This window comes from Littorina saxatilis, linkage group LG10, assembly GCF_037325665.1.
Source record: "Littorina saxatilis isolate snail1 linkage group LG10, US_GU_Lsax_2.0, whole genome shotgun sequence".
Lineage (NCBI taxonomy): Eukaryota > Metazoa > Mollusca > Gastropoda > Littorinimorpha > Littorinidae > Littorina > Littorina saxatilis.
The window spans coordinates 20,682,382-20,703,854 of record NC_090254.1 but is presented as its reverse complement, the minus strand read 5'-3'; the positions used below and the strand labels follow the sequence as shown (position 1 = coordinate 20,703,854).

The 21,473-nt window shown below is 41.7% G+C and overlaps 1 protein-coding gene and 1 long non-coding RNA gene across 4 annotated transcripts in view; one reads left to right on the top strand and one right to left on the bottom strand.

Annotated features, from left to right (window-relative positions):
* Positions 1-16,681, bottom strand: part of LOC138978381 (transmembrane protein 47-like) — a 17,306-nt gene extending 625 nt beyond the window's left edge. The window contains exons 1-5 of one of the 3 annotated variants that reach the window (XM_070351107.1): positions 16,543-16,681; positions 14,602-14,755; positions 9,413-9,578; positions 5,255-5,404; positions 1-3,064 (exon numbers count right to left, since the gene is read on the bottom strand). The exon at positions 1-3,064 is cut by the window's left edge and continues 625 nt beyond it. In XM_070351107.1, coding sequence (XP_070207208.1) covers positions 2,823-3,064; positions 5,255-5,404; positions 9,413-9,578; positions 14,602-14,679 — 636 coding nt within the window. In that variant the 5' untranslated portion in view covers positions 14,680-14,755; positions 16,543-16,681 and the 3' untranslated portion in view covers positions 1-2,822. The other 2 variants (XM_070351108.1, XM_070351110.1) reach the window with 2 other exon arrangements.
* Positions 1-21,473, top strand: part of LOC138978394 (uncharacterized) — a 237,124-nt gene that overhangs the window by 15,652 nt on the left and 199,999 nt on the right. The window lies entirely within an intron of this gene.

Here is a 21,473-nt window from a genome sequence, read left to right as displayed (position 1 = left end):
ACACACACAAACACACACACACACACACACACACACACACACACACACACACACACACTGAAAATACACATACAGACACACGCAGGTATACAGATGGACAGGCAGGCACTCGTACGCATCGTATGGACATTTAATAAGAGCGATACCGGAGTATGGCAGTGAGATTCAAGAACACATGTTACACATGATGCAAGAAGAAGAGAAGGACACAACTTAAGAATGTGGATAACGTCATCATGCATATACAACCGGAATATATATATATATATATATATATATATATATATATATATATATATAAAACATCAGAAATTGTGAAAGAAACAATTGAAAGTCAGCAGAGACTTTCTTCCGAGATTTGTTAAAATCTCTTAGCAGAGATAGAGAGAGAAATAAGTATCCCTTCACAGACAGCCTATTGGGAGCATCAGACCCTCCTCAAGGGGGACCGAGATTTACAGTGCAAAGTCCCTTTATATATAGATATTATGTTCAAGGTTTCTTAACAGCAACATTGCAAACTAAACTCGAGGGACATTTATGTATGTAAATCAGAATGCTTTTATTTATGTCTTCTAAAAAGGATTACATGAAAAATCTAATTATCTTGTAAAGTTGAATTTTCTAACAGAGCACTCCAGATATTTACAGCAAAACATTTAGAATTCAGTCGAGCTTGTTTTATCTACAGAATACTAGTCACTTACATGTACAACTACATCTAACTTGCGTTTTTATCTGAACGTCAAAAACTCATCAACTAAAGCAGTTTAACTAGCACATTGAACATTTAAACGTACTTAGGTACACCCGTAACTTCAATATCTGTGTACTACTTGATAAATTACGTTTCTATAGATTTCAAAATTACTTACATCTTAATAGTAATTTGTATCACATATATATTACTAACAGGATTCCTTGCAAGACAATTACTTCAAATTTCATCATTGATGAAATTTTCAAAATAATTATACACGTAGTCGAACTTGCACATGTAATTACCCCGCTTAAAATCATGGTTGTCTTCAGGGCGAAGCTCAGCAATACATCATGGAGGTTTCACAACATTTAGGGGTTGTTGAAACGGCGGCAGTAACAGTGACGCCTATATTTACACGGCGTGTGCTTCCTAAGGCCGCGTTCACAAGAAAAAAACAGCTTTTTTAACCCGCGTTTACACACTGAACATCATTCTCTGGAAAGGTAAGCCGAGCATTTCACGCACAATCATTCCAATGTAAACGATTCGGGTCATCATCTTAAAGCTAACACTGCTTTTTCAGGGAATAGAGCCATCCTTCCACTTGAGCCAATACCAACAATTAACAGCCTAGATGCAAGCCACTAGTGTCAATCTACGAAATTAATTCATAAAAAAGATCCCACTCTGCACAGAAAACAACCAGGATGTTCATCCATGTCTATATACGGCTTGTGTGTGTCTGTCTGTCTGTCTGTCTGTCTGTGTGTTCACGATTCACGACCAAAGTTCTCGATGGATCTGCTTCAAATTTGGTGGGCATATTCAGGTAGACCCCGGACACAATCGTGGAAAATTGTGAACACGTGCGTGCTCTCAGCGCGCAGCGCTGAACCGATTTTGGTTTTTCTGTACATCCATTCCCAGTAACTCTTCTTTATCTTTTCCAGTGTTTTGCGCGTTTATCTCCCTTCCTTCGTACGGTGCGCCGGCAAAGCCGGGTCCCCGGCGAAGCCGGGTATTCGGCTCTACTTCTTCCCGGCGAAGCGGGTATTCATCTAGTTTCCGATATGTGTCTAAAATGGAGGGATAGTCTTATCCCATGTAAATGCCTGAACAGATCTGAAAGTAAAGAGTCGCACTGTGTTCAACCCTTATTTTGTAGCTACTGTAATTCATGGCTCGGAAATCGCGAGTTTTGAGCCTCATGGCGCAATCTCATGCATTGCGCGGTCGGTATCTTACCGAGTCGTATATAATGAAAACGACATAACTCTGGAACTTCATTTTGTTAGTCAAGCCTCACGATAGTCGACTTTTTGACGGTATGATTTTGCATTTAACGCCTTATTTCCAGGAGCCTGGATTCTAAATAATAATGGAACAGCCCTCGTATAGCACCATTACATATATGGGCACTTTGTGGAGTACAATGCCCCTCACCCGGGTCCAAAAGGTCCTCAGATACTTAATGGCAGGTTATCCACACCTTTCAGGGATATATCTGGGGGAGAAGTGGGGGCGGAAGGGACTCAGCTTTACCCCAAAGATCTTTTCACACGTATCATCAGGAACACCTAAGTGGATTCAGTTTTTTTCCACAACAGTCCTATCACGCGGAGCACAACAAGGCATTGATTCAGCTTTCTCCTTTAGATTCCTCAACACATACCAGGAACGGCTGGATTCAGCTTCCATCCAAAGGTGTTTATACACATATAATATATCACAACAACGCTATGATTCAGCTTTCTCTGTAAGGCTCCTTCACGCGGGTCAGAACAGCAAACAGGTTCAAGCTCTTTTCGGGAACACATCACGGACGCACTTCGCAGAGGTCTTCTTCAAGAACAAGACACCAGAACGGGGAAAACAGATGCCTCGCGAAGGGGCAGTTCACGCTTCGCAGAGGTCTTCTTCAAGAACAAGACACCAGAACGGGGAAAACAGATGCCTCGTGAAGGGGCAGTTGACGCTTCGCAGAGGTCTTCTTCAAGAACAAGACACCAGAACGGGGAAAACAGATGCCTCGTGAAGGGACAGTTCACGCTTTGCAGAGGTCTTTTCTTACAACAAGGCGTTCAGGAAAGGAGAATCAGATGTCTCGTTAAGGAACAGTTCACACGGGTTCCGTGGCCTCCTCTTCGAAGCCTTCTTTGTTCTTGACGGTGACCTCTCTGTAGATGACCTCTTCCGCGCCTTTGTCGATCAGGAGCAGAAGGCCCGCGATGAAATCAAAGATGGCGGCTCCCCAGCCGATGCCGTAGGCCCAGCCGAACTGCCAGCGTGCCTCAGCCCTGTCTGTGATCTCGTCCAGGAACTTGATGGGGAACGTAACGAGAGCGATCAGTTGGATTCCCACTGCAACCAGGAAAGGAACATAGTAGTAAGACATAAGACATAAATCATAAGATCATTTATTGTCCATACAATTAAACAATGGATGAAAACGTGTGGTTCATCTGCTCTTAAAACAACCAAACAACATATGACAACAACCATACACATAAAAACAATAAAACATACGAAGTAAGAACATCCAAAGTACTTCAGACAGGCACGTCCGCCCAAATCCATACCACACACTAGTAGTGATTGGATATTGAGATGTTTGAGACATGCACACGGGATTCATAAGATACGAACAGCTTTTGAACTGTACTGTTTGCCTACAAGGTGTGTCGTCATTTTGGAATCGTTGAGATTAGTGGTTGGAATCCAGCTGAGGTAACGTACGTAACTCGATCTCTAATGGATAGGTCACTGTGCATTAACAACAGTTACTTCGCTTTGACCAGTACTAGAGTTCTGGACAACTTTGCACAAGGGAAACATAAGATACGAACAGTCTTTGAACGTTACTGTTTGAGACACGCACAAGGGAAACATAAGATACAAACAGCTTTTGAACTTTACTGTTTCCTTGCAAGGAGTGTCATCATTTTGGAATCGTTGATATTAGTGGTTGGAATCCAGCTAAGGTAACGTAACTCGATCTCTAATGGATAGGTCACTGTGCATTAACAACAGTTACTTCTATTGGACCAGTACTACAGTTCGGAATTCTCAAACACAACAGATATATATATTTATGCTCGTGCGCATATGGGTTTTCCTGACTTATTGTACAGGTGCTCCCTTAGTCCTGGGATGTCGTTTGAGGTAAGCAGTCGGCGAAACGGCGAAACTTATTTCAAATCGTCCAAAACGTTACCCTCATGTCTACAAAGCTACCGAACGTTTTCACTATGAGGGGAAGGTGACGCCAAGTACCGCATTAAACTTCCGGAAATTACCTAAACTTTTAAGGCTACTTCTGCAATGTCATTTTAGCAAATTTGCTGAAATACATTCCAGCCACAACCCTGAGTTACACAGGTTCAGTCAATGTGTGTCTGGCTTTCACCTACAATATGACCATCCTCTCACTACGACACATTACACAAAAAAGGCAATAGCTTCGCTGTATTCTGGGCAGAGCGGGAATTTGTCTTGTTGATTTAATCTCGCAGATTGATGTAGGTGTCACATTTCACACAAAAAAGGCAATAACTTGGCTGCATTCTGGGCAGAGCGGGAATTTGTCTGGTTGATTTAATCTCGCAGATTGATGTAGGTGTCACATACCAAATTAATTCAACAAGAAATTCTCACTTAACGAAGAAAGCAGCCAGGCTTGGGATGTGGGGTATGGTTTTTTAGCCGAAGCATACTGTTGCCCTGTGTAAATCCAGAACAAACACATGGTGATGAACATGATGAGTATTGAATGAACATTGCAAATGCCTCTAAGTGCCTTTCGAAAATACTTTTTAGTTCGAAAGCTGTGACTGCGCAAAATGATCGAAAACACAATGAACGCATTTTTGCCTTCTTCTCTTCGATTTGTATCCTATTGTCTCTTTTTGACTTCCGCATATTTTAATATCCTTTATCCGATTCCAAGACCAGGATTTCATATTCCTCACCAATAGGGTGTCTAAAAAAAAAGTACCCCAAAAGACATTGAAACATCAGTTCCGAGAAATGGAAAAATTAAGAGAAAGGACAATGAAATCCAAATGACAACACAGTGGTTCCAACAGGATGGAGCCCCACCACATTCTCAGAGAAATCAAGAACATCCCACAGGAAACATTCCCCAATGTAATGAACAATATGGCAATGAGGATGCAGTCTGTTATTGGAAAACAGGGTGGCTATATTGATCACGTGGTGTGAAGAAACAGACGATCTCAACTGAAAGCTGTGAACTGGGGACAAAACTTCAATGAACTGACTACAACATCACGCAAAAATGATTTCAATACAGTTACTGACTTGTCTGTAGTATTGAAAGAAAATCGGGTACTTTTTTTTAAGACACCCTGTATACATGATCAAGTACGCACGAAAGACGGTTGTTAAGGTACTACTTGGACTGATGGGTCGAGATTACACCGTTTTTAATGACAGTCAAAGCCACTTAAAACACTGCTAGATAATACAAGCATAGTCTCCAAGCCTACCGACGAACAGCATCATGTTTGAGTTTCGGCGCAAAAGGCTCACCTGCACAAAACCAGATGACCATTCCCGCGACGTAGTAGCGGTACTTGCTCCGGTAGTCGCTACTGCGCAGGCCGACGGAAGTGACGACAATACCGACGAAGGTGAGGATCATGGCGACCATGCAAAGTCCCCGACAGGCCTGCAGCCAGTCTGTAAATTAAAACACAAGGCTGGGTTAGCTTTCAGTGAACAACAAAGAGGAATTCGTCCTACCTAAGCGTGCGTATGTCGTGCCTAAATGTAGAATTTCTTAATTCTTAAAGAAGACCCTGGGGTTGAGACGTCGCCCTTACTTGTTTGTATTCTTCGTAAACACGCGAGTACAGTATTTTTATTTTTTTTATTTTATTTTTATTTTTTGGTTATTAATCCCACGGTTTACTGAGAAGTGAACAAGAAACATTCCTGCCTTTTGGTCATCATGTTTCCAGTGTGAAATTCGGAACGCTGTTCAAATAAAATAAAACAGTGAGCAACTGAAAACAAAGCGTACGTTTCTGTAATGCTTCGAGAATGAGTCGTTGTTGTTTTTTAATCTACATATTAAATAAATAAGTGGGGGGGGGGGGGGGGGGACACACAAAAAAACCAGTAATATACATAAATATACATATATATTACTGTTTTTTGTGTGTGTTTTTCCCCCCACTTATTTATTTTTTACAAGGAAAAAGTACAGTATTTTTAGTCTTTTTATTTATTGCTCTCACGCACAGTCGTCATTGTTCTTCTGTCTCGTGAAATGGACAGCGCCAAAACATGTGAAACGACCTGGACATTTTGTTTTAGTGGAAACAGGCAGCCTAAACAAAAAAGTAAAAGTGCCCGTACCCTCTGCAATCAACGAGTTTCACTGCAACGTCGCCACACCTCAAGGAACGTTGTAGTTTTACAACTTTGACATTATATAATCAGCAAGGATACACACGAAAAGTGTTTGATCCGTAACTTGAAAACATTGGCTATTTAAAATTAAAAAAACAAGAAAGGTATGTTGTTGGAACGTTTAATTATTGACAAAACAAAACGTTACGTTCACAGATATATCGACCCAGCTGTCATTTAATTGCACAGACACACACTAATTACACAACACTTATCGTGACAAAATGTTCAGCAGCTTGCAGTGAAGACACAAGCGAGTGAGGCAATCTTAACTGTTTGTTGTTATTTTTGTTTCAGCCCTGTATTTAAATGTTTGTTTTTGGATCATTGCCTATTTCACACAAAAGGTCACTCAACTGAAGATGTTCAATGAGTGCGATGCGCACAATTAGTAAGTAATTTTGCAGTTTAGGAAAACACAATTGTTGTCTATTCCATGAACAAGTCGGCTCTCTCCTTATTTTCTAAATCAGGCAAATTTTACGAATTAGGTAATTTCAAACCTTAGACACAACACACGCATCTGCTTTTGTAGGTCGAAGCCCTAGTTTTCTTGAAAATACATGAGGTAAGATAACGCATCCCCATGATTCAAGTTTACATATTGCTATGCATCCTTGCAGACAGGCGGTGCACTAGATAGTTTACCTCATGCATACGCCTGCTTCCAGCTCTAACATGCCTACTTTGGGCAAAGAACAGAAAAAAAGCAAATAAACCTTCTCGGATTAACTGCACTTTTCTCTTTCGCATTCATGCAGAGAGACAGAGGCAGAGGCATATATATTGCAAACAACTGCATTAAAACATTACAACTTTAAACATTGAATCATAATAAAGGAGCAAAGTTTTAAATTAAAAAGCTTCAAGCATTACATACTTTGGGCTATAAAGAAACCAAAGCCACATCCTTCTGAAGTTATGATAACTCTAGTTTAATGCAGGACAACATTCGTGCGTTACAATTACAGAATATGAAACCGTGAACAGTGAAGCGCACTAAAGCCATATAACCAAAGAGCACACAGAATACTTCAACCACAGAAGAAAAAGCAACAACAACAACAACAACAACAACAAACCAACACAAACGACAGCTAATAACGAAAAGAGGAAAAAAGCGACAAGAAGTAGAAGCGCCTTTTGCTTTGCAACAACGAATAAACAAAATAAAGGAGATAAAACCAAATTGTTTTCTTTCAAAACACGACGGCAACAAAAACAATAACAGAAAGCGTATGAGCACATGCATCATTTGTGCAAACAGCAACTAACGTGTGCAAGTAATCAACAACAAAAATAAAACTAAGCAAATACTACGGACAGCAAAAATTAGGAAACAGAAAAAAAGGAATGTCTTCAAAACCAGTTATTGCTATTGGTTTGGGTTTAATCCCAACGTTCGGCGAAGAATGTATTTCCCAGGGTCAACTTTGTGCAGACTCTCCTCGGTTTCAGAACAACCCCGTGTGCACGCATGCGCACGATAAATAACTCAAGTTCACAGCGAAAATCTCAGGGCTCGGAAGCACGAATACACGCATGCAGGAAAAAAACCACTGAAAAAATGGGTAGCGCTGAAATGTATGGCAACTAGCTTTCCCCAGTGTGAAAGCAGCCCGAATGTCCATGAGGGTGGCTTCACAGGACTATATGAAATCTTATCATTATTCTTATCCTCATCTTTAAAAAAACAAAGTTCTCACTATTATCAAAGATACTTTCCTGCCCGTTTGGACGGATCTGTCTGATGCCTCAGATAGGTCTACACAGGAATTGGGTGGGGTGGGGGTGGGTAGATTGGGGGAGGGGGGGGGGGGCTTCACGTCCTCACAGGGAATGTTCTATTAGCGTCATGTAATATATAATATGGTACAAGGCTAATGAAAGTGAGGACGAAGGGAGGGTGACGGGTAGGATATATAAGAGTGGTGAGGGTAAGCGGGTATCAAAAAGTTTCAGATCTTGTTCAATGCGCTATTGTTTTTGTGGGTTAGAACCAAATTTCTCCTTCAAGCGCTGGGGAGAGATAGTAAAAAAAAAAAAATTAAAAAAATATGGTCGAGGTTGCCTTCAGGGCAGAATGGGATGGATGCTGAATTAATTGTTGTAGGTTGACGAAGATGTCAATTACGGAAATAATTCAGAAAAAAACCTTCAACCGTCCACAGATTTTTGGCATATATGTTTAATTGGAATAATTCTTACCCCAGGTAGCTTGGAAACGATCATACGTGAGTTGATTTTCTAGATGGTGTCAGTACACAAGAAGAGGAAGGTATCTTCGTGCGACTCAACGCTTGCGTGTTTGGATTCCAAGTAAAACAAAGTCGGAAAAAGGTCGAAAAGACAGGGGAAAAAACTCAATGTGACTAGGTGTACTGAGGATAACTTCATAAAAACAACGATCCTTTCTACAAAAAAACAAAAACAAAAAATAAAAAAACCAACTGCTGATGTTACCTGATCACATACTCATCTCACCACACTTACCACTCGCTGAAATAACGAGAAAAGAAGAGAACATAGATTATCGATTTTGCTTTTGATTTTGACAGAGTCTCCAAATGTTTTCACAAACTTCAAAACTTTAAGGATTGAAATGCTGACTCTGAATCGATGCCAATCAATATAGAGGGTGAAAGAGAGAGAGAGAGAGAGAGAGAGAGAGAGAGAGAGAGAGAGAGAGAGAGAGAGAGAGAGAGAGAGAGAGAGAGAGAGAGAGAGAGAGAGAGAGAGAGAGAGAGAGAGAGAGAGAGAGAGAATCCATATTGTCATTGACAAAATATTGAGATTGGAAATAGAGACAAAAAGACACATTTCTGTAACACGGGTATAACACACACACACACTGTCATAACAGACAGACAGACATACAGACAGACAGACAGACAGACAGACAGACAGACACACACACACACACACACACACACAACCACACACACAACACACACGTGACACACAGACCAACAAACACACACACACACGCACGCGCGCGCACACTGACACACACACACACATACACACACACACACACACAGGCACACACACACACACGCGCCCGCGCACACACGTACGCACGTGTGCATTTGCACGAACACACTCATGTACTCAAGCACACTGTACATGAATCGCACACCTCAACGTTCACAGCCACATAAGCAGACACACACACACACACGGACACACAGAAAAACAAACAAACAAACAATCAACTTGATTAAACAGAAGAAAACGATCTTCTGAGAACATATTTGCAACTACAAAACTGACCTCTAGAAGGGTTAATCTCGCAATCCACCATGTCTTCCTCTTCAAGTCTGTAGCGACACTTCTCCCACAATCCCTCCGTCACCCTGTTGGCTTCCAGCCACGTGGTCGCAGCAACCGACAGTATCATCAGTAACATGGCCAGCGCCGCCAATATTACTGCTATCACCTGTGACAACAACATTCTTTAATCAACAACACATTGCCTGATGATCAGTTTGATAATTTATCGTGCCACGTTGGGCTCAGAGGAGTGGAATCCGCAGAAACGTCGATGTTGATGGCAAGCATTCGATAACAAAAGTTTAACTTGAACCATTTTGGATAAGGTTTTTTTTTTGGAGGGGGTGGGGGGGGGGGGGGGTGGGGAGGGGCAAATTTGTCCTTCAAGAAGCTACGAAACATTCACCGTACTATCAACTGAGGCACACTGCCTGCAATGATAAACTAGAACTATGCCGTAACTATGCCAGGGTGATTGACTACATGAATGTTAATTATTGAACCGACCTCAGTGAATTTTAAGCGGAACCAGAGTCCGGATTCATCATCGGCATATGCTTCAGGTGCTGTTAAGTACGTATAGGGTTAGCATATCAAACCCCCCCGACACAATTGAAGAACTCGAATAGGGGAGCTAGCAAAATGAATGCCGACGTGTATGACGGCGTTTTAGCGCCAAAACTGACCTGAGGTTACCAATATCACGTGAATATGATTAACTAACACGTGTTCTGTGTAATTCACTGACATTATTAATTACTACTTTTCAGTTTTGTCCTCGGCTTACTAGCGCTAAAACCATAATAAAACACAAACACCTGATAATTAGTCATTATCACTTGACTTTTAGGCATGATCCTTTGATCATTAAAATTTTCACGCGAAAATTAATAATGTTCAGTTCTTGCTCACTCCCAGACGGAATACTTGAGCCAGAACTGAAAGTTAATCGTTATAACTTTTATTGGGAAGAAAAGTAGTAATTTTTCAAAAATAATTCTAATTTTCGTGTGAACATTGATAATTTTCACCACATAACTGTAATTTTGACTTGAAAATTTAAATTATGTGGTTTTGGCGCTAGTAAGCCGTCAAAGACGTGTTCTTGTCAGTATTTTGAAGGACGGTAGGTCGAGGCGCCATGTGCTGGGAATCATCGTCTCCGCTGACTACTCCTCTGTGCCTGGAATAATGTTAAACCCTCCAAACTCTAATTTGTGTACAGCTAAAGCGTTCTTGGTGTGTGATATCGTTATTACGTACCCAACTAAATTGAACTGTGTGCGTCTTGTGGCCACGTGACGTGAGATAGTGGTATCTATATATATATATACGACTTGTGTCTGTCTGTCTGTCTGTCTGTCTGTGTGTGTGTGTGTGTATGTGTGTATTCGCCATGCACGGCCAAAGTTCTCGATGGATCTGCTTCAAATTTGGTGGGCTTATTCAGAGAGACCCCGGACACAACCTCATCGATGAGATATTTCAACACGTGCTCTCAGCGCGCAGCGCTGAACCGATTTTGGTTCCACCTGAGCTACCCGGGCCCCCATACCGACACATCAAAGCCAAAGTTCTCGGTGGATCTTTTTCAAATTTGGACACCGTATTCAGCTACACCCCGGACACAATATCATCGATGAGATATTTCAACACGTGCTTTCAGCGCGCAGCGCTGAACCGATTTTGGTTTTTCTGTTCATTTCACCATTCCCAGTAACTCTTCCTTATCTTCTCCAGTGTTTTGCGTTTATCTCCCTTCCTTCGTGTGGCTTCAATCCATATTCCCGTTTTTACGTTACTATTTTTAGAATGTCACTGCGCTGTCCGGAACGCTTCCCTTGCACCCGTAAGTTGTTCTTACTGTCAAAGTGAAAAGGTCCAATCAATTTATAGCCACGCGAAAAATACACTGTCACCTATCTCTATATTTATAGATATAGATATACATATATATATATATACGGCTTCTCTGTGTGTGTGTGTGTGTTTGTGTGTGTGTGTGGGCAACACCTGTGGATTTAAGAGTTCTGTTTGTGATGGTGTCTAGCGGCTTTTGTCTGTCTGTATGTTCTGGCATTTGAGAAGCCACAACAGATAATATAGGGCTAAGAAATAAGCTCTAAAATTCTCAATCCCGTTTGACAGGACTTCGCCTTCAAAGGTGATTGTGGTGAACCGCCACGCTGTCTGTCTCTGTCTCGCGATTCACCCCGGCGAAGCCGGGTATTCCTCTAGTATATATATATGTGTGTGTGTTTGTGTTTGTTAGTGTGTGTGTGTGTGTGTGTGTGTGTGTGTTTGTTTGTGTGTGTGTGTGTGTGTGTGTGTGTGTGTGTGTGTGTGTGTGTGTGTGTGTTAAAAAGAGAGACAGGGAGAGCGAGACTGAGAGAAAGAGAGAGAGAGAGAGAGAGAGAGAGAGAGAGAGAGAGAGAGAGAGAGAGAGAGAGAGAGAGAGAGAGAGAGAGAGAGAGAGAGAGAGAGAGAGAGAGAGAGAGAGAGAGATAAGTAGATTACAAAAGCAACGTTTAATTACAACAGGCCGCTTAAGTAATAAAGCCTTTTTTTTCAAGCGCCTGTTGCCTCTTCAGTGTTACCACCTGTCACATGTTTTGCATGTTTCTTTCATCGATTCATCATCACAACATGAAAAGATCCCACAAGCCCGTTGCCCCACTTCCTGCGTGCAAAGCCAAAAGCAAAAACCGATGTACGTGCGTGCAACGTAATGAGCTTATTTAACATACACTCACAGAGATAAAGTCTTTTATCATATAATATCCTTCAGGCTAGTCCTGAATAAGAGGCGTAACTTTGTGCCTGTAGGACATTAATATTCTTCGATTCGATATAGTCTTTATCTCCGTGCATACACTCCCAGTAGAAGGGATATATTTTGGCGTCGGAAATCGTCACAGTGCCGATTCTTATTTCAAATAGCTGAAAGCTTTCGTGTCATTTCGGCTGCAGTGCAGAACTTTCGTTTGAATTTTGGAAAAGGTCGACAATAAGGTCTGCCTTAAACTTCCAAAAATCTCCAGTATGACAATTTCGGCAAATTAGGTAAGAGAAAATAAATCCTAGAAACATCAGTCCCTGCACGTACACACAGAAATGTGCATCAAGTTTGCACAACTAAGGTTTTTAGTATCGGGAGGACATAGAAGTGGTACCTAGCATTTCAGTCGTATTTGAAAATAGAGAATACTACATGGTTTGCTGTGTCGTACCAGATTTACACGAGTTTTTTTGTTTTTTTAAAATTGAACTGCGAGCGAAAGCGAGCTGTTCACTATTTGAAAAACAACGAGCGATTATTATCTCACGAGTGTCTCTCTCAGGTATGAAGGATAAAAGTGTGAGTGTCACATTCTAAAAGTGTCTAATCTCCTATTCCGTCATCACTTTATTACGTTATCTGGTCGATAGCACTAGTACAATCATTATTAATGTAGTCAATTTTTAATATAGCTGTCTTTTTCTTCTGTTATAGTTTGTATTTACATGCCCAGAATTCTCTCTGAAGAAAAAGCTGAAGATGAGTGAAACTGAGTGCAATTTACAAGCAAAGAAGCAAGAGTCAAGCATCGTAATAATTCAGCATCGTAGCTCCTCGAGCGTGCCACTTTCAGTCGCCATAGCAACCGGAGAAATAAGTAACAGATGTGTATGCGGCGCGTGTTTGTCTGTTGTGAGTCGGTGGTGTGTTCCCCCAACTGACTCGCTGTAGATATATATATATACATAGGCCTGTCACTCACACCGTTAACACAGCTGGAGGTGGGTGCCAGCGCAAGATATCTTCACCACACAACAGGCACACGATTCTAGGAATGTCATGGCCATTTTTGCATTTCTTCTTTTGTGCGTGCTGTGTTTGTGAGAGGTTTGGGGGAGAAAGAGAGAGGGAGAGAGAGAGAGAGAGAACAGTTGTATGTAATGGTATGTGTGTGTGAGTGTGTGTGTGTGTGTGTGTGTGTGAGTGTATGTGTGTGTGTGTGAGAGAGAGAGAGAGAGAGGGAGAGGGAGGGAGAGAGAGATAGAGGGAGGGAGAGAGAGAACAGTTGTATGGTGTGTGTGTGTGTGTGTGTGTGTGCGACGGTGTGTGTATAACCCAAACCCTACCAGCGTGCAGTCTGCCGCAGTGTACGCGTCTATAGATGTCAGTGTGTGTGCGTGCATTCCCGTGTCAGTGTGGTTTCGCCGGTGTACGAGTGTAAGTCCGTAAGAGGGGGGAAAGTGCCACAACAATGTCCATAAATAGTTCGTTCATCGATGCATAACCTCTTGTGCTTTGGTGGGCTACTCAAAGATGACCTAATTTATCTAACGGTAAAAGAGCCATAGTCGTTCAGAAGAACAAATTAAGACCCAGTGGTAGACGAACAAGGAAAAGGACAGGAAGAGGAAGAAGAACAAGAACAGAAATGAGAGGAAGAAGAAGATTCTACACATTCTGATCATCAATTCCCAGTATTCCGACCTTTACAGGCCGAAGAACAATAACATATTCAGTGACACATTCATTTGTGAATGAGGAGCAGTATAATGTCGAGAATCTTCTTCTTCCTCTTGTTTCTGTTCTTGTTCTTCTTCCTTTTCTTGTGTTTGTCTTTGTTCTTGTTACGCGTACGTCTTCCCGGCACTGGGCTTTTATTGCCTCTGAATGAGTGACACCATTAAAATAAATAGAACAAGAAACAAAGAATAACTGAAAGTGAGGTGGGAGGGGTGGATTAGTGATAACGAGGTCCAATGAGAATGAATGTATAGATTCTCCGCAGTTTCCTCACTTACTTACCCGAACGAAACGAACGTTAGGCCTAAAAAAAAATAGGTGTGGTTACGGTAACCCGACCTACCCTATTTTTAGGGGCCGATCCTATAACTTTTTATTACATTTGTCAAAAAAAAGAAAAAAAAGAAAACGAGTGCAAAAAACGCAATGAAAGCGAAAGCGCCCGAGTCGCACACTTATTTCCCTGTCAAGTAGGTTTAATTTGTACACATTAGAAAACAAAGTAAAAAAAAAAAGTGATTGCCTACCTACCTACCCTATTTTTTTTTGGCTATGTTACCGTAACCACACCTATTATTTTTTTTGGCCTTTTAATATGGGGCTAGTTGCCTATGTTGGACATGAATTGATTTATATACGATGGATTACATACGCCCATAATTAGTCTCACCTTTATAGGTCTGACCACAACCAGAGTTTCGATGGTGGTGGTTGGTGCCCCTCCGCTGGAACTTCTGTCGTTCGCCATCTTGTCTACTTATGTGCACACACTCAGGCCACCAGGAACACCTGTCCAAATGTCGGGTGTTGGCTTCTACGTCTCCCTGTTGGTTATACAAGAATCGTACATTTATTTCAATGTTATGGTTTATCTGTATCTGTATCTGTGACAATACGTTGAAAAACCACTTCTGGCATTTGATCAACGGAAGGGAGGAGCGCATATAAATAAGTCCTAGACTGTGGGTGGAGATGAGATTTAAACGTCTACACAGATCCTGCCACAACTTGATCGTCCTGAAGAAGATTCCAGCCTCTACGATCGTCCTGTTTAGTCGTCCGATTGTCTTCATTTCATGCACCAGTGACCACCAATGTAATTTCTCAGATTGAGATGATAATAAAGTGAATTTGATTTGATTGATTGACTCCTGTGACGATGAGCAGTAAACAAAACACTCAACAGACTTTTTTTTTATTATCCAGAACAGTTACTATAGGAACCGACGTGTGACATCACATGATCGGCGGTGTTTGATTCAGTTACACTAGCTCAGACGTGAACAAAAACTATAAAGTTTTGTAGAATGTTGTTTCTGAATGGGAAATGTCTCTGCAGTAATTCTTCCGATGGGACGCGTCTACGCGATGCTCTGTGTGATGTTGGGCGTGAGCTTCAGGTTTGAGCAGCAACAACTACTTGTTAAATGCACGGCATTCCAACAGCCGGTGTGGCGATTTGAGATTGGTCCGTGGTTATACATATATTACGATTCTCGGCCTCGTTGATCTTGTATAAACTGACTCCACACTGAACAAAAAAACACCCTTCGATAGTACTGATGAGCGACCTTCGGTACCTTACATTCATGGGGCCAAATTTGTCCAACAATTTTTTTTTAAACTTAAAAATTTGATTCAGCCTAAAATATTCCCTTCTCATTCAAGGGACGTAAACCACTCGGTATATGTTTTCGAAGAAATCGAATATTGGGGTGAAATCTATTTAATTTCACCACGAATTTTCTTCACATGCAAGAAACTGACATGCTTTTCGTCCTTAAATAATTTGACTTCTGTAATTTTACCAGGAAACAACATTTTAGTCTCGAGTACATATATCAAAATCATAATGTGACCACACGGGGGCCAATCTCAAATCGTGACACCGGCAGCAAAATACTCAAATCCGCCGCGACTCAGGAAAACACCTGGCAACAGCAGTAGTAAACACTTGAAATACAAACACAAATATCTCACGACTGCACCACACAGCCTCAGCAGTCGTTCCTTCAGCCTATAATTATTGTCACAGTTTCCACAAATTCCGTCCGAATCAATAACTCGCCTTCCGTTTTGGGACACTGATGTTCCCCGCACCACTCACCGTCACACCTGGCGCATTAATTGCGTTTGGAATCAGCGTTGCAGGGCGTTTTACATACTGCTGACTGCGTGATAATTCCTTACACCTGTTGCGTTCGCACACCGTGATGAGTTCAGAAAAGTGCGCGGCTGTTCTTTGTTTGACTCTTTACCTAATGTTCGCTCCCCTAGTGCGAGAATATCATGAACTTGCTTTTCCTTCTTTCTTCTTTCACGTGAGAGTATGTCATACTCTTAATTACTACTCCTTCTCACCACTCTCTCTCTCTCTCTCTCTCTCTCTCCGTCTCCTTCTCACACCTCTCTCTCTCTCTCTCTCTCCCTCCGTCTCTCCCCAGTTGTGAGAGAATCTCAGAAACTCTCTGTTCCTTCTCTCTTCTGTCTCTTTCGGCCTCGAGAGAAAATGATTCCCTGTTGTATTCTATCTCCCCGGCCTAGTGAGGTGGTGCCAAAGACGAGATGCTCAGTGCAAATACACACACGATTGCTTGTTTTGCTTACCCACCTGCAAGGTTGGCGCTAAGACGCACGTTGCAGCGTAGCAGTAGAAGATCTTTGGTGCTAGTAGGTAGAGAACTGAGCGAGCGGTATGTTGTGAGTGAATGAGAGGAGCAGTGCTTCATACGAAAAGAGGTGGCTCCGTGTCTGTTTGGCTTTGCTTGCCTAGAGCCTGAAGGTGCTGAAGGCAATCTGTGTCTGATATCAGCCTGTACACAAGCCAATGCATGCAGTCTTTGTAAGCACGCGAAATCCAACTGTTTTTATCCACCCTTCGTAGGATATGTCTGGAAACACCTACGCGCGGAGGGGTTTTGTGGCCAGCGCAGCAAAGATAAAGAGGGAAAATGTTCTCGGTTCGCGCGGCAGCAAGCACTATGTCTCTATGACTGTATTGGGAAAGGAATATTCTTCTTGAGGGGAGTGTAACATGCCCTTGGTCGGTGTTGACTTATTTGTGTAAATTCATGTACGTATCGTCACGCTCAGAAGAAAATGACTTAAAGGCAGAGTAAGCCTCCCGTAAACCATCACAGATACGGTCAGGCTTTTACACACAGTAAAAACACCATTTCATTTAAACACTCACCAATTGAGAACATCCTAGGTGCCCTCCGTAAAGAGCGAACAATTTTCAAAGAATTTATTTTTGCGTGGTTTATCTTACCCCTGAGCCATCGTGAACCCGTGTGATCCAGTTTTCCCTTTTCACAATGCAGTCGTCATAGTTAGTCATTTGAATGCGACTCGACGTGAGCTTATCTACAATAGCACGTGTGTTTTTTTTTATGCACGAAACAACGGCTGTGGTTCACAAGAACTCTAGCGATGGCTTTTGACTGTTGAGAGGAACGGCGATTTGCACTGATAAACCGGCCGTCGTCTGCTACGACCCTTGCGTGACCCTGCTTCCGGGCTTTTCTTTTTTTTAAACTTTCACAACTTCGAATTGTTCTGATCTTGTCTTGATGAAAAACGAATTCTTTTATGATTAAAAAATGTTTGTGTAACAAGCTGTCAATTTATTATTTAGATTTTAAAAGTTAGGTCTAGCGCAAAAACGAGGCGCCGTTGTTGTTAACGGAACAAGTCTACGAAAATAAATTCTTTGAAAATGTCTCACGCTCGACAGAAAGCAGCCAGGATGTTCCCGTTCGGTGAGCGTTCAAATGGAAGTATGCTTGTACTGTATTTAGACGCTCGGGGAGCTCTGTGATGGTTTACGGGAGGCTTACTGTGCCTTTAACTCAGTGTAAGGCATTTCTGCAGTGAGACTACAGGGGCAGCTACTGGCAGGATACATATCATGTGTTAGAGAGTATAAACACGGTTTCGTGAGCAAAACTGCCGTTCTAATTTCTGAGTTAGGCATTTTTTCCGATTTGATACATAAAGACTTGTTTGGAGAATGTGAATGTACTATGCACAAGCTTTTTTTCGGGGTTGTTATGCAGTTGTGCTGAATCAGTGAACATGTTGCTGTCAGCTCTTTATCCCACGGGTATACTTCTGTCAACCGCTCGAGATAGGCAGTTTGAAACTTATACCGAACATGAGATTGGCAGATTGTTCAGAAACCAAAATTTGTTTTAGCGGTTTTTCTCAAAACTTAAATTTTTTGTATATCTTATGAGCGTGACGGTATATTTTCTGACCGTGACAAAGACATCATAACCACCCCCACATACATTGACATACACAATACTAACCAAACAAAAACGCCCCCACCCCCCCCCCCCCCCTTCCCGAAAATAAGAGAACGAGTTCAAAAATCCCTCTGAACAGAAAATCAAATAAACAATCTTGCATGAGCACAAAACCAAATAATTGACAAACTTACACACAGACAGATATCTCTGTCGGAACAATAGTCGTACAAAATTATTTGGAGCTATTAGCTACACATAATTCTTGATACCCACCCCCACCCCCGAAAAAATACAACAAACGTACGAACGAAAGAAATAACGAACGAACGAGCAAATGCTTGCTTGTATATTGCTGTCGTCATGATAAGTGTGTTTCGTGCTCGCCTATATTGCTGTCATCATGGTATATATTGCTATTCTGATAGACACGTGGGGGAATTCGGGGGTTGTGATTCGGGGGTTGTGATTGGATAGACTCACACAGTCCTATTCCGATCATCGTGCCGTATTCCGCAGGAAGTTTGCGAATATGCTTTCATATTCGCAATAACAAAGACGCGTGTTTCCGGCGTCTTCGACGTGTATAATGCACACGCATACCGGGCCAGGTTTGCTTCTTCGACTGGTTGACAGACGATGCAATTCGCTTTTTGCTTTTTCTTACCGTACATGAATCCGCACATGAATACATTCCGTTTAAAATCAAGTTCTTTAACAGGCAACAAACCTTGCAAAATTCAAGTAGCTGCATTCTAGCAGAAAATCTGTCCAATGTTCAGCACATAATCAGAAAACTCTCCTTTTCCTATGCAACGTCCATTGTGTGCAATGTTGAAATGAAGTTAATTACCGGTGTAACACGACATTTTTAGTCCACGAAAAATTTACTCCGGTGTAAATATTTCGTACGAAATTCGTACTCCGAGTACACTTTTCGTACGAGAAAAGAACTCCCAAAGGCACGAAAAAATTACTCCCTCCACGAAATTTTTACTCCCCATTTTTACATTTAGTCAAGTTTTGACTAAATGTTTTTACATAGAGGGGGAATCGAGACGAGGGTCATGGTGTATGTGTGTGTGTTTGTGTGTGTGTCTGTCTGTCTGTGCGTGTGTGTGTGTGTGTGTGTGTGTGTGTGTGTGTGTGTGTAGAGCGATTCAGAGTAAACTACTGGACCGATCTTTATGAAATTTGACATGAAAGTTCCTGGGTATGATATCCCCGGACTATTTTTTTTTTCGATAAATGTCTTTGATGACGTCATATCCGGCTTTTTGTAAAAGTTGAGGCGGCACTGTCACACCCTCATTTTTCAATCAAATTGATTGAAATTTTGGCCAAGCAATCTTCGACGAAGGCCGGACTTCGGTATTGCATTTCAGCTTGGTGGCTTAAAAATTAATTAATGACTTTGGTCATTAAAAATCTGAAAATTGTAAAAAAAAATTTTTTTTATAAAACGATCCAAATTTACGTTCATCTTATTCATCATAATTTTCTGATTCCAAAAACATATAAATATGTTATATTTGGATTAAAAACAAGCTCTGAAAATTAAAAAAATTAAAAATTATGATCAAAATTAAATTTTCGAAATCAATTTAAAAACACTTTCATCTTATTCCTTGTCGGTTCCTGATTCCAAACACATAGAGATATGATATGTTTGGATTAAAAACACGCTCAGAAAGTTAAAACGAAGAGAGGTACAGAAAAGCGTGCTATGACGGAAGCACAGCGCAACCGCTACCGCGCCAAACAGGCTCGTCACTTTTACTGCCTTTTGCACTAGCGGCGGACTACGTTCAATTTCATTCTGTGAGTTCCACAGCTTGACTAAATGTAGAAATTTCACCTTACGCGACTTGTTTTTACTTCCAGTAAAAAATCTCGTACGCAAAAATGGGATGCGGCGCGGGCGAAGGGACAATGCCAATAAGTGATCTCGCGCACACGAATGTCGCGCTACCCTCCTTCCACCCCTTCCACCACCAAGACTAACAGGGGACAAGGGAGTAAAAATTTCGTACACCTGGCATGGGAAGTTAAATTGCTTGTGCCGGTTTGGGTGAAGTAATTTATTCGTTATTTATTCGTCATGGGAGTAACATTTTTGTACGAAATGTTTACTCGGAACTCACCTGTCTTGGGGAGTAATTTTCTCGTGAAATGGGGGAGTGCTTTTTTCGTAAAGGGAGTAACTTTTTCATACGAAATGTTTACTCCGGAGTAAAAATCTCGTGGGAGTAATTTTCTCGTGTTACACCGGTCTGAAACATTAAGTCGTTGACTTTCTTCTCAGACAATCTTTGTTCTCTTATCTTCCACAGATTTACCGCAGTCTTCATCACGCGAATCCGAGTATCCCCAACTAACAGACGTCAGACTTTCGAACAATATGCTTACAGAGAAGACGTCGGAAAGCATGAAACGTGACGTCATTTGAAACCTGGCATATTGACGTAATACGAAACATCCGGTTATCTGGTATTTTCTCTGTGATACACGTCCGTGGGTTCTTCAATGTTCGGTGATTTCCGTGGATACATGCGCAAAGGGATATGCGCACTAAACCGTCGTCTGCAGTAGGCAACATGGACCATTCTGGTAGTTGTTGCAGACAAAAACATGTTTTGAACACAAAATATTATGCCAGAATAGCAATATAAACGCTATTGTGTTTTCAGCGTAGCAATAGGGTCCGATATTTAGACTCGAACAAGTTTAATGCGACTCGTATTCGACTCGTCGGCATTGTATTTGTCTCGTCTAAATATCGGACCCTATTGCTACGCTGAAAAAAACATATAATAGCTGTTAATGTGTGTTTCGTGCTGTGCCCGTATTGCTGCTTTCATGCTAGGCGTGCTTAATGCTCGCCCGTTTTGCTGTTGTCATGATATGCGTGTTTAATGCTTGCCCGTTTTGCTGTTGTCATGTTATGCGTGTTTAATGCTTGCCCGTCAAGTTTTGCTGTTGTCATGCTATGCGTGTTTAATGCTCGGCCGTTTTGCTGTTGTCATGCTATATGTGTTTAATGCTTGCCTGCCAGTTTTGCTGTTGTCATGCTATGCGTGTTTAATGCTTGGCTGCCCGTTTTGCTGTTGTCATGCTATGCGTGTTTAATGCTTGCCTGCCCGTTTTGCTGTTGTCATGCTATGCGTGTTTAATGCTTGCCTGTCCGTTTTGCTGTTGTCATGCTATGCGTGTTTAATGCTTGCCTGCCCGTTTTGCTGTTGTCATGCTATCCGTGTTTAATGCTTGCCTGCCCGTTTTGCTGTTGTCATGC